Here is a 14,129-nt window from a genome sequence, read left to right on the forward strand (position 1 = left end):
CTTTTTTTTTTTTTTTTTTTAAATTGTTTTTATCCATTTTTATTATCCAAAGTTGAATATTTTCATTTTTAAATGTTATTCACACGTTTGTGTAATATAGAACTCTTGTGTCAACTGATCTCAGATCGAACTTGTCACAAATAGTTAGTCCAATATAGTTTACATCTTTTGTATAATTTGCAGTTATTATACGAGAGTATCGGATACAGTCGTTAAATCAAATTTGTCACAAATAGTTAGTCTAGAATCCAATGAGATCGAACTTGTCACAAATAGTTAGTCCAATATAGTTTACATCTTTTGTATAATTTGCAGTTATTATACGAGAGTATCGGATATCAGTCGTTAAATCAAATTTGTCACAAATAGTTAGTCTAGAATCCAATGTAGACGTCTCTCGTATCATTTACAAGTTATTATATTAGAGTATGATTTTATGTAGTGCACCTATGCAATTGACTGTGAGTTATATAAATAATGTTAGGAATCAAAACGTGTTGAGCCAACCAATTCATGAATTCAATAAACCTCAAAAAAAAGTTCGAGTTTAAAATTTCAAATTCATTTGAAATAAAATAACTTTTAAGCAATATAAATGAATTCAATAAACCTCAAAAGAAGGTTCGAGTTTGAATTTTCAAATTCATTTGAAAATTAAACAACTCAAGCAATGTGAACTTTGAATCTTCTATTTACCAATATAACATCATACATGTCAAATAACTTTAAACTATAAACTCTAAAATTTTATAATGTAGTGGCTGATAATTCTACTAAATTATCAAAATTTTCTATATCACAAAAATAAATAATAATAAATTATGCGGCTGGCTTTTCCTCTCAATCAAAGAACGACACGTGTCCAATGCAGCACTTTTCTCTTCTACCATACAAACAATTCATACCATTCCTATATATCTGCATCATATTTCTCCATTCTATTTCAACATATTCTCTCACCATTTCACAACAAGAAATCAATCTTTCTTCTTTCTTCTCTCTTTCTTGATTCAAATCGAATCCCGTTAAAGAGGAATACACCTCTCCATAATTTCATCCACTTTCTTATCCAAATATAAATTTTTTTCGCCTTTTTTTTCGAGGAATCTACCTCGTTTTATCCAAATACCCTTCAAATTTTCAATCTTTCTTACATTAAAAATTTTAAAAATAAAATAAAAAAATTCAATCTTTTTTGCTTTTTCTTGGCTAAAGATTCAATTTTTATTACCCGTACACAGTTTTTCTCATCTGGGTTTTTATTTTTTCGAGGAATCTACCTCGTTTTAGCTTGATTATCCTTCAAATTTTCAATCTTTTTTATATTCAAAAAAAAAAATCCAATCTTTTTGCTATTTTTTTTTTTGGCTAAAGATCCAATTTTTATTACGCGTATACAGTTTTTCTCATCTGGGTATTAATTTTTTTTACAAAAAAAACTATGGAGATTTCAGTAATTGGAAGCTCACAGGTGAATGTTGGGAGGATAATTGATTTTGGGTACTGTAGCTTTAGCAGGAATTCGAATATTAAGTTATTTAATTCAAGGAATTACAATAATTCAAAGGCGTGCAGCAGCAATCTTGGTCGGAATCAAACCCTAGTTTGTCCTTCAAGATCCACCGTTGGTTTCTGTCTTAAAGCATCTGCCTCTGCTCAGAATCAAGCTGTTGTTTCTGAGGAATCTTCAAACATTGCAGAGCCTGTGAGTAATTTTTTTTTTCATTTTTCTTTTATTATATTATATAGATATTTGGATTATTAATTTTCTATTTTATTGTTTGTAAAAAATGGTAGGTAATTTTCTTTTATTATATTATAATTTCCTTTTTCCTCTGGTTCTATGATGTTTTGATAGAGTAATTTGGTTTGATTTTCAGTACTAAATTGATGAGTGGATATTAAAAATCAATAAAGAGATTAATTAATTATTTAATTAAATAATTTTTGTGTCAATTATTTTGCAGATTGAAAGCACGAAATTATACGTTGGTCTACCGTTGGACACGATCTCGAAATCGAATAAAATAAACCATGCTCGAGCAATTGCAGCAGGGCTAAAGGCATTGAAGTTATTAGGTGTGGAGGGTGTAGAGCTCCCACTCTATTGGGGCATAGTCGAAAACGAGGCGATGGGGGAATACAATTGGACGGGTTATCTTGCAATTATCGAAATTGTCCGAAAATTGGGTCTTAAGCTTCATTTATCCGTTTGTTTCCATGCATCCGAAGAAGCCAAGGTTTTGCTCCCACAATGGGTTTCAAGAATCGGTGAATCTGAGCCGTCCATTTACTTCACTGATCGATCGGGGGGTCGCTACAAAGATTGCCTATCGTTGGGTGCGGATGATGTTCCTGTTTTAGATGGAAAGACTCCGCTTGAAGTGTACGCATCGTTTTTCGAGAACTTGAAATCTTCGCTCTCGCCTTTCATGGGTTCCACAATCACCGTAAGTTCATTTTTTTTCGTGGAGTAGAAGTGTGTAAAATGCGTAGTAGTATGTACATATGATATTCCGATTTTCAATTTGATTTTAATTTCCAAAACTATTTTTTGAAACTTACGATTTGCCCCCGGAAAAATACACTTATAATACCAAATTATTATATATTTGATATTTTAGGTTAATAAAAAAATTTGAATTTTCTGAAATCCGGCCGATTCCGATAAAGAAATATCCGTTGTTGGAGCTAGTTTTTTAATTTCAATTTACGAACTTTCCAATTTTTTGAACGGAATTAGAATTAGTTTTTGACTTCCTAAAAAAATCTAATTTTTCAAAAGTGCTAATTCCGATATGATCCGTTCGATTTCCAGCCCTACACATGATTAGATATCATTTTGTAAACTTCACTTGGTGTATCATAGAATAAACTCTGATTTAGTCCGTTTGTTTCTTTTATCCAATAGGGCTTGTCAATAGGTCTCGGACCAAACGGTGAGCTACGATATCCATCTCACCACCAAGTAAACGGCAACACTCAAACCGGTGCCGGAGAATTCCAATGCTACGACAAAAACATGCTAACAAATCTCAAAAACCACTCCGAGAAAAACGGGAACCCACTATGGGGTCTAGGCGGGCCTCACGACGCTCCCCTCTACAACGACCAATCTCCACTCTCCAACGGCTTCTTCACGGAAAACGGCGGATCTTGGGAAACCCCGTACGGCGACTTCTTCCTCTCTTGGTACTCGAACGAGCTAATACACCACGGAGATCGAGTCCTATCCCTTGCCACGTCAGCATTCAAAGATTTCCCAATCACAATCTCCGGTAAGATACCGATAATACCCTCGTGGCATAAATCAAGGTCCCACCCTTCGGAACTAACGGCAGGAGTCTACAACACTGTAAATAGAGATGGCTACGGTCCGGTTCTTGAAATGTTCTCTAGAAACTCGTGCAGAGTCGTGCTACCTGGAATGGACCTATCGGATGAGGCGGAAACCCTAATTGCGGGAATAACGGATTCTTGCAAAAGAAACGGGGTTGTAGTATCGGGTGAGAATACGTTGGTTTCGGGTTCTCCGATTGGGTTTGAGCAGATGAACAAGAATTTGTTGGGTGAAAATGCGGCGGTGGATTTGTTCGTATATCAGAGAATGGGAGCTTATTTCTTTTCGCCGGAGCATTTTCCGGCTTTTGCGCAGTTTTTCCGGGGGTTGAGCCAACCAACTCAAAGTTTGGATGATTTGCCAATGGAGGAAGATTGTGAGAATGCAGAGTCTCTCTGTGGTATGAATCGATACTTGCAAACGGCGTAGTTTTAATTGGTGGTGTCATTGTAAATATTGGCCTATTTTCATCTTTGTGGGACCTACTTTGTGATAATATATATACTACTACTAATTATTTCCTAATGGCATAATTATTCCTACAATCTTGTGTGTTATGTTTTTTATGCTTTTATATCACATACAACTCAAAACAAAACCAAGTCAAATCAAACTATTCGATTCAAGATTGATCGCTACAAGTTTATTCGAGCTTGGTTCTTTAGCGTAACGAATCAAGTTTGAATGTAAATTTTCATTTGATGAGCTAGGAAGCTCAACTCGAGTTCAATTAGAAAGAAAAAAATATTAAATAAAGAAATTTCAAGTTACCGATCTCAAAGTTCGTTTGGCATGGGCTCAATTATTAGTCACAGTTTTTAAAATTCGATAAAAAATCAAATAAAACTGAACAACCAAAAGAGATACACGGGAAAAGCAAAGAAGCCAACGCTGGTATAGCTCAATTGGTTACGGGGCGGTAGATTGGTGTAAGTTCATATGTAAATCAGGTCGTACGGTGATTTTTTTTTTATTGTAAGTTTACCCCTGTAACAGTTGGTATCAGAGCCCAGTTCTCGGATTGTGAACGGTGTTTCTCGACATGGAAGATTTGGATTTTTCCTGTACAATGAATCCTATGCAGGCAGCGATGCTCAACATGGGAACAGTATTGCAACGCCTTGAGAATCTTGTGGGCAATGCTTGATATGGAAGCAATTTATAAAATAATATTACAATACAGAAAAAATGTTATATCAATAGCAGAACGACCCCCTTACAACCTTCAAATTTGCAAAAGGTGAAAAAAATGCGAAAAATTTCAATTTAGGGGTTAAATTGTAAGTTCTTAATATTTGTCTTTATTTGAATAGAAATCATAAAATTTGGGGACTAAGATGAAACATTTGAAAACTAAAGTGCGATCAGAAGTAATGTAAAATAGTCTCCATTTCCACCGCGACGAAGAATACAGTTACACCCCGATTCCCTTAACCCTAACCCCACTCTTCTCCTTTCCGTCCCACCTCTCTACAATCAAAACCCTCGCCGTCGCCGTCGCCGTCGCCGGCGGAAACGACGACACCATGAAAATATACGACATCACTTCATCCGCCGAGATCGGCTCCCTCTACCATACCTCCTCAATCACCTTCCTCGCCTTGTACTCTCCTCCTTCCCCCCGCAACCTTATCGCCGCCGACGCCTAGGGTTCGCTCTCCATCTACGACGCCGACCCGTTCGTGCTTCTCAACTCCGTCAAAATCCCCAAATTTCCGTCAATTCGATTCCACTAACCCCGTTCCGGTGAACCATGGATAGTTTTGGTCACAATCTTCTCGCAGCGGGGTGCAAGTCGAAGGTATTATCCTTTCTCATGCTTATTTGATTATAATAATTTTCACAACAAAATAAAACTGTGTTTAAATTAATTTCCTATTCTTGCTTGTAAACCTTAGATTTTGATTTTACGCTCTGGTGTTGTATTCGTAGATTCAATCCTGAAATATGGGCATGAAAATTGACAAATGATATAGGATTATGTTCACATAAACTTGCCAGTTGGTTCATATGTTTGCATCGAATTTATGTTGCGTAAATATATATCCGATTTCTTCTCCTAGGATATGTAATCGAGTACCTAGGTTATCTATTCGGGGAATGCAGTTGTATTGTTTTCCTTTCGGAGTCTATTAGTTCGTACGTTGAATAACCTTTTGCTTTTACTACCTTGGTATCTGTAGATACATTTCTGTGATTGGAGAACGGAGCAGTTTGCATGCTTGGGGGAAAGTCATCTGGAGGATATAACTCGGGTAATTCGATGCCTTTGGTTTTTTGACTAAGTAGAAGTATTTAGCAACTAAAACACTATATCTTCCTTATTCAACCTGAAGAAACCTGAAAACGGATAAAGGTAAATAAAAATGAAAATACAAGAGAACTCAGCAGCTGTAGTCAGTTTAATTTGAATGCTGACCCTGTATTGAAAGCTTTGCTAATTCCAATGTTTGGGAAGATCTATTTGCTATTCTATTGTGCCATTTATGAACTGCGATATCTATTTGCTGTTCGATTGTGCGATTTATGATTTGCTTAAATTAATTTTTTTATTCTTTTTAAACAGAGATCACTACTTTCAGTGACCGGTATGCAGAGTTTGAAAAGTTGAACCATGGATGTTTTGGTGGGGAAGGTCACACTCTTCTCGCAGCGGGGTGCTAGTCGAAGGTATTATCCTTTCTCATGTTTATTTGATTATAATAATATTCACAACAAAATAAAAGTATGTTTTAACTTTTTTAACCTAGATGTGATTTTACGCTCTGGTGTTGTATTCGTAGATTCAATCTTGAAATATGGGCATGAAAATTGACAAGTGATATAGGATGTCCACAGAAACTTGCCAGTTGGTTCATATGTTTGAATCGAATTTATGTTGCGTAAATATATATCCGATTTCTTCTCGTAGGATATGTAATCGAGTACCTAGGTTATCTATTCAGGGAATGCAGTTATATTGTTTTCCTTTCGGAGTTATTAGTTCGTATGTTGAATAATATTTTGCTTTTACTACTTGGATATCTGTAGATACATTTCTGTGATTTGAGGAGAGCGGAGCAGTTTGCATGCTTGGAGGATATAACTCAGGTAATTGGATGCCTTTCATTTTTTTGACTGGTTAGGCAGCCTTAGTCAGTTTAATTTGAATGCTGACCCCTGTATTGATAGCTTTGCTAATTCCAATGCTTGGGAAAATCAGCATGTTATGAATTCAATTTGTATGATTTGTTGTTCTCGTATTTTCTTTTACATGAATGAAATGAAAGGTGCAAGAAAGACAAAGAAAGGTTAGCATGATTTCACATATTAGACATCTCGTAATATTTTAGTACATTCTTGTAGGCCTTGAAATGGAATTGCATGTCAAATATTGGGGTTGTTAATTGAAATATTTGACTTACGAGGGGCAGTAAACGTAGGTTCATTTAGTTCGCGGCCGGTCATCAAAGCAAGCTTGTTTCTGCTTCCGTTGATGGATTAATGTGGAGACATAAATGATGATGATGATCATTTAATTTCGGTAGGTGGGATCTATTTTCTACGGTTTTTTTTTTTTTTTTTTTTTTTTCTTTTTTTTTGATTCCATTATCCATATACGGGTTTCTGAAGAGGTGTGTGTCGTTGCACAATTTTATATTAGTTTTTGCTCATATAACTGCAATTTTATGTTTCCTCTTAACAATGTTCATAGTTGGTGGTAGGTTCATTCATTAATTAACTATAGATGAAATGGACACTCTCATATTTTACTACTAGTGAATCTGCATTCATATTTTACATTTGTACTAATAGTAGTAGTTATAGTTTTAGTTTGCTTTTTTATTGCAAATAGTATACGGGTTTCCACCTAGGTAGCTCAAACTCATTGTTAGATTTCTTAGTTTATTTTTTTCTTTTGACTATCTCATTTGTTTGTATATTACTCACACGCAACATGATTAGGTTTTCAACGTCGATTGGAAAAGTCGGATTCTAGGGTGCAATAAATCACAAGTTGTGGTGCATAACACATATCGAAACCCTGAGGTATGTCTCGTCTGAATTTTGCCTATTTGCATCGTATGTGAATTTGAATCATATCCATTTGCCTATTTACTCCGTATATTGTCAGTTTCCTACAGTTGTCGTATCTTTGCTCTTATCAATCAAAGGCTGGTGCACTACATCATTAACCAAACTAATGAGAAAGGTATGCTTTCTAAGTGGTGTTCCATTATTTTGAGAATGTACTAGATCCTCTTGACAAAATGTGTGGGAACCTTGGTTATTTTTATTTATAAATTTAATTAAATGGGGCCGTCGATTCCCCAAATTTTATTACCTGCGCTTTTAAGCCAAGGATTCCATCATTTTGTTCGAGTTGTAACGAGCCTCTAGTACATTATCTTTTTAATGGCACCCCATCTTCTACTTAGTATGTGCTTCCTTTTTTTTTTTTTGTCAAATATGCCAATTTTAAACTAAGTTTAAAAAAAAAAAAAATCAAAGTTTAACATGATTGGTTAATTTAAATACTTGTATGCTTGTGTGATTTATGTGGTGTTTGATCATGAGCCTATAATCCTTATGTTGTTGGTCTATCTTTTTTTTTTCTTTTTTTTTTTCGATTTATTGGTAATGTAAACTTTCCCATATGTGAAGATGGGAATTTTGTAATAGGTAGGCTATGTAAAATATACCACTAGATCCAACCTTTGGCTCAAGGTTGTATCACATAAGGTAGGGCTCATGATCACTCACAATTTCTTTGGTTTTCTTTGTATTTAATTTTTCCATACTTAAGTAAAAATTCAAAGCCGTAAACTCAATTAAAATAAATTTTAAAAAATTGTGAACCGTACAAATTGTTTAAAATGTTGTTTATGTTGGCCTGCACAACAATTCAAACCCGTAAAACAAACTAGTAATCATTTTCAACTATAAAAAGTCTTTGTACACTTCTGCACCTTCATACAAAAAAAACTCATTTCATCGTAATAATACCTTAAGCGTCAAAAAGCATTATAACATGTTTAAGTCTATTACAAACAATGTGATCGTAATTATGAAAACTCTATTGTTTCAGCTGAACAAGGTCTGTAGAGAAGAATGAAGCAAAAGTTACCATTCACAGTATAAAATGTGTATTCAAAATATATAATTTAATAGAAAATTAACTATCTTTTGAGTAGCTGGAAGTTGTTAAAATTCGAAAGTGTTTTATTGTAGCATATTTGAACACTGTTTTATGATATGAATTCAGATACAGATCAGCTGAAATCAATTGACTATTGTTTTAATAATCAAAATTACAAAAAATAGTATAATGTAGTAGACGCTAACCAATTTGCAAAACAATTTTGCAAAAAAATATAAATATCCCGCTAACCGTTTGCAAAACATTTGAACAATAGTAATAATCCAATTAAAAAATGAAGGACAAATAAGGAAAAGTAAATAATCGGACAGGATTTATTGAATAAGTCTAAGCTTTTATCCATCAACTGGGCCCCGATTTATTGTTGGTCCTTTGGGCCCCGACTTTAAAATAATGGACCTCAAATTTTCCGGAGAATTCGGCAATGGGCCACTATTTTTTGTTTTTTATTGTGTTTCAGTACTGCAGGGCCGCTGTTGTGGGTCCATATTTTTTGTGAATTGGGTCTGATGTTATATAAATGTGTTGGCCTAAAATTGTTTTCTAATGTGTTGGGCCGCAGGTCGTTTCATGTTCTGGCCGTATCAGTTGCAGGTCCTCAGATTTTTATTGTTGGTTTTGGCAATTAGTTTTTAGTTTTCCTTAATGGACCGGGCCTTAAAGTTATAAGTTGTGGAATGAACATATGCTGCAAATAATTGTTCGCTATTATTCTATCAAAGTTAAACTTCGAAAATTACTGACTTCAAACAAATCATATTTGACACCAACAAATTACTGACTAATGTAACAATTGGCTATATAGGAAAATATTAATTTAACTTGTATTTGCAGTTTCATGTTTTAAAAAGTAATTTCTTTGATAAAAGTAAATTAATATATTTTCCTTCTATTAACAATTTTAGAAAATTAATTAGTTTTTTCATAATTTATACATAATAAGAATCATAATATATATAATATAATAGTGATAGAGTAATAGTAGTTTTAGTTTCATACTTGGTTCGTGCGGGCCTATTTCTTCAGCAACAAATTTTTAAAATTTATTCTAATTGAATTTACGGCATGGAAACATTAAATACAAAGAAAACCAAAAAAAATGTGAATGATCACGAGCCCTACCTTATGTGATCCAGCCTTGAGCCGAAGGTTGGATCTAGTGGTATATTTTACATATTTTGCATAGCCTACCTATTACAAAATTCCCATCTTCACATATGGGAAAGTTTACATTACCAATAAATCGGAAAAAAAGAAAAAAAAAGAAAAAAAAAATATATACCAACAACATAAGGATTATAGGCTCATGATCAAACACCACATAAATCACATAAGCATACAAGAATTTAAATTAACCAAACATGTTAAACTTTGATTTTTTTTTTTTTTAACTTAGTTTAAAATTGGCATATTTGACAAAAAAAAAAAAAGGAAGCACATAATAAGTAGAGGATGGGGTGCCATTAAAAAGATAATGTACTAGAGGCTCGTTACAACTCGAACAAAATGATGGAATCCTTGGCTTAAAAGCGCAACTAAATAAGATTTGGGGAGTCGACGGCCCCATTTAATTAAAATTTATATATAAAAATAACCAAGGTTCCCACACATTTTGTCAAGAGGATCTAGTACATTCTCAAGATAATGGAACACCAATTAGATAGCATACCTTTTTCATTAGTTTGGTTAATGATGTAGTGCACCATAGTTTGATTGAGAAGAGCAAAGATACCACAACTGTAGGAAACTGACAATATACAGACTAATTAGGCAAACGGATATGATGATTCAAATTCACATATGATGCAAATAGGCAAAATTCAGATGAGACATACCTCAGGGTTTCGATATGTATTATGCACCACAACTTGTGATTTATTGCACCCTAGAATCCGACTTTTCCAATCGTCGTTGAAAACCTAGTCATGTTGCGTTTGAGTAATATACAAACAAATGAGATATAGTCAAAAGAAAAATTAAACAAAGAAATCTAACAATTGAGTTTGAGCTACCTAGGAGGAAACTTGTATACTGTTTGCAATAAAAGGAAACTAAAACTATAACTACTCCAATTAGAACAAATGTAAAATATGAAATGCAGATTCACTAATAGTAAAATTCCCTTGGCTTGAGTGTCCATTTCATCTATTGTTAATTAATGAATGAAACTACCACCAACTATTAACATAGTTAAAAGGAAACGTAAAATGGCAGTTATATGAGCAAAAACTACTATAAAATTGTGCAACGACACACACCTCTTCAGAAACCCGTATATGGATTATCGAATAAAAATAAAATAAAATAAAATCGTAAAAAACTGATCCCACTTACCGAAATTAAATGATCATCATCATCATCATCATCATCATCATCATCATCATCATCATCATTTATGTCTTTACATTAATCTATCAACGGAAACAGAAACAAGCTTGCTTTGATGACCGGCCGCGAACAAAATGAACCAGCGTTTACTGCCCCTCGTAAGTCAAATAGTTTAATTAACAACCCCAATATTTGACATGCAATTCCATTTTAAGCCCTACAAGAATGTACTAAAGTAATACAAGATGTTTAATAGGTCAAATCATGCCAACCATTCTTTGTCTTTCTTACACCTTTCATTTCATTCATGTAAAGAAAATACGAGGACATGAATCATATAAATTGATTTCATAACATGGAATAACTGCCTAACAAATTACAATGTGTCATAATTTATATCATCGTTAAACAAAGATATTACAACACATACCTGATCGTGAATCAGCACATTGTACGATTCAGAGATTGATTTAGTCACATCAGAAACTAACGGATAGTTCAAATCACCCAGTTCACAAGATATCCATTCCGTTTGGATCCATGCAAGGTGGGAATACTGCACAAGTTTGACAAGAGTATATTATATCACAAAGATGATTTTATAATTTTATAAGTGAAAAAACAAGAAAGGGAGTCGATAAGAATTACCACACTATCTACAGATACACCCAAGACTTCTGTGTTCAACTTTTCAAACTCTGCATACCGGTCACTGAAAGCAGTGATCTCTGTTTTAAAAAAAAATTAATTTAAGCAAATCATAAATGGCACAATCTGACAGCAAATAGATAGCCCAGTTCATAAATGGCACAATCGAATAGAAAATAGATCTTCCCAAACATTGGAATTAGCAAAGCTTTCAACACAGCTGCTGAGTTTGTCCTTCCTAACCAGTCTCTTCTATTTTTATTTTTATTTTCCTTTATCCGTTTTCAGGTTTGTTCAGGTTGAATAAGGAAGATATTAGTGTTTTACTTGCTAAATACTTATACTTAGTCAAAAAACCAAAGGCATCGAATTACCCGAGTTATATCCTCCAGGTGACTTTCATCCAAGCATGCAAACTGCTCCATTTTCCAATCACATAAATGTATCTACAGATACCCAAGTAGTAAAAGCAAAAGGTTATTCAACGTACAAACTAAGAGACTCCGAAAGGAAAACAATATAACTGCATTCCCTGAATAGATAACCTAGGTACTCGATTACACATCCTACGAGAAGAAATCGGGTATATATTTACGCAACATAAATTCGATACAAACATATGAACCAACTGGCAAGTTTATGTTAACATAATCCTATATCATACGTCAATTTTCATGCCCACATTTCAGGATTGAATCTACAAATACAACACCAGAGCGTAAAATCAAATCTAGGGTTAACAAGCAAGAATAGGAAATTAATTTTTGTTGTAAATATTATTATAATCAATAAGCATGACTGCATGAGAAAGGATAATACCTTCTACTTGCAGCCCGCTGCGAGAAGATTGTGACCTTCCACACCCATGGTTCACCGGAACGCCGATATAGCGGCCGGAACGGGGTTAGTGGAATCGAATTGACGGACTTTTTGTGAATTTTGACGGAGTTGAGAAGCACGAACGGGAACGGCGTCGTAGATGGAGAGCGAACCCTAGGCGTCGGCGGCGATCAGGTTGCGGGGGAAGGAGGAGAGTACAAGGCGAGGGAGTTGATTGAGGAAGTATGGTAGAGGGAGCCGATCTCGGCGGATGAAGAGATGTCGTGCATTTTCATGGTGTCGCCGTCTCCGCCGGTGCCGTCGCCGGCGCCGGCGACGGTTATGATTGGAGAGAGGTGGTACCGAAAGGAGAAGAGTGGGGTTAGGGTTAGGGAATCGGGGTGTAACTGTATTCTTCGTCGCGGTGGAAATGGAATAGGGATTGTGACGCCGATAATTTTATATTAGTTCTGACTGCACTTAAGTTTTCAAATGTTTCATCTTAGTCCTTAAATTTATGACTTCTATTAAAATAAAGACATATATTATGACATATATGTCTTAATAAAGACATATATTAAGAACGTACACTTTTAACTAGGGGTGGTTTCGGTACGGTTACCGAACATTTTGTTCAATACCGTGTACCTACCGTATCTTCCGGTATTGAAAAATTCTATACCGTTACCGTACCAACAATTGCGGTATACCGTTATTCGGTATACCGTTAGTTTCGGTACGGTATGATCGGTACGTGGTAATCTACCGTACATCATTTTGTTGATGAACTCGAATACAATAATTAAGATGAATACTAATTAAATGCATAAATACAACAAATTAAGCAAATGAATATGGTAATCAAGCAATTTACATGAATATACATTATACGACCGTAATAGCGTATGTTGCTTTAACTAATGATCACTAAGATATCTATAGAAAAATTGTAGAAACTAATGAGCAAAACATTTTCATGGTTTAAGTAAGATAAAAAAAACTTATGTTGTAATAATGCAAATGAAACAAAAGGGTGGGAACTTAGGGGGGGAAAGAAAGGGAGAAGAATATTATGGCAAAAAATATTCCACCAATAAGAGATTAGTTGGACTTTGAAACTAAAGAAGTACGTGAAATAAACAACTTTAACGAGAACTAAATTAAATATTAAGTTTGCATAAATATATGAAAATAATAAAAAAAAATAGAATTATGTATATATAATATATATGTGATGTATCATATCTTTATTCTTGTTTTTTTTTATAATATTTGTTGATTATATTTTTTATATTTACAATATAAAGGGTAAAATATATTAACTAATTTTTAAAATACAAAGTTGCGGTACGGTACGGAATTACCATGGTATTGAAGATACAATACCGCTACCGTACCGTAAGATAATGGTACGGTACCGATACCGTACCAAATGTAGTGGTAACCGATAGTTCGGTATTTTTTCGGTAATTGTTGGTAGGTATACCGTGGTAATCGGTATTTGGTAATTTTTGCCCAGCCCTACTTTTAACACTCAAATATATATAGTAGATGTTTATTGATAATTAGTCAATAAATATATCATCGAAAAATTAAATAACTAATTTTTGCATAGTCGAAGAAGTCACAAAAAATCGTATACTATAGTACACACATTTTGCAGAAAATCGTTGAAATTTGAAAGTCTATTTTTTTTATTTTTTCAACACTCAATAATATAATTTAGTACATGTTTAATGATAGGAAGTAAGGAAATAGATGATCTAAAGTTCATATTACTGTTTTGAATAGTCAATCGAAATCACCAAAAATCGTATATTACAACCGCACACGCTTTTTGGAGAAAAAAAATGT

General features: G+C 34.0%; 2 protein-coding genes and 1 long non-coding RNA gene across 16 annotated transcripts; 2 read left to right on the forward strand and 1 right to left on the reverse strand.

Moving 5' to 3' along the window:
* The first annotated feature begins 727 nt into the window (after positions 1–727).
* Positions 728–3,885, forward strand: BMY3 (beta-amylase 3). Its single transcript, XM_088820553.1, has 3 exons — positions 728–1,705; positions 1,968–2,450; positions 2,912–3,885. Exons 1-3 carry the CDS (start codon positions 1,442–1,444, stop codon positions 3,767–3,769), a joined length of 1,605 nt encoding a protein of 534 aa, XP_088676679.1. The 5' UTR covers positions 728–1,441; the 3' UTR covers positions 3,770–3,885.
* Positions 3,886–4,665: 780 nt separating this feature from the next.
* Positions 4,666–8,279, forward strand: LOC105949585 (uncharacterized). 13 transcript variants are annotated; one of them, XR_016032093.1, is made up of 7 exons: positions 4,666–5,141; positions 5,524–5,595; positions 5,907–6,010; positions 6,371–6,430; positions 6,686–6,863; positions 7,286–7,369; positions 7,455–8,083. XR_016032093.1 is itself a non-coding variant. In XM_088820554.1 (4 exons), exons 1-4 carry the CDS (start codon positions 5,094–5,096, stop codon positions 7,563–7,565), a joined length of 303 nt encoding a protein of 100 aa, XP_088676680.1. In that variant the 5' UTR covers positions 4,955–5,093; the 3' UTR covers positions 7,566–8,083. The 13 variants fall into 13 exon arrangements, 2 of the variants coding, with proteins under 2 accessions (XP_088676680.1, XP_088676681.1); XR_016032094.1 differs by having other exon boundaries at positions 6,754–6,867; XR_016032092.1 differs by having other exon boundaries at positions 6,754–6,863.
* Positions 8,280–9,537: 1,258 nt separating this feature from the next.
* Positions 9,538–12,760, reverse strand: LOC105949569 (uncharacterized). 2 transcript variants are annotated; one of them, XR_016032101.1, is made up of 7 exons: positions 12,276–12,760; positions 11,831–11,902; positions 11,457–11,536; positions 11,239–11,364; positions 10,815–10,957; positions 10,316–10,399; positions 9,538–10,227 (listed from the first exon to the last, which is right to left on the reverse strand). It is a non-coding gene; the product is annotated as an uncharacterized LOC105949569 (long non-coding RNA). The 2 variants fall into 2 exon arrangements; XR_016032102.1 differs by having other exon boundaries at positions 10,815–11,025.
* Positions 12,761–14,129: the final 1,369 nt, after the last annotated feature.

Source organism: Erythranthe guttata, chromosome 7, assembly GCF_056151865.1.
Source record: "Erythranthe guttata isolate IM_541 chromosome 7, IM_541, whole genome shotgun sequence".
Classification (NCBI taxonomy): domain Eukaryota; kingdom Viridiplantae; phylum Streptophyta; class Magnoliopsida; order Lamiales; family Phrymaceae; genus Erythranthe; species Erythranthe guttata.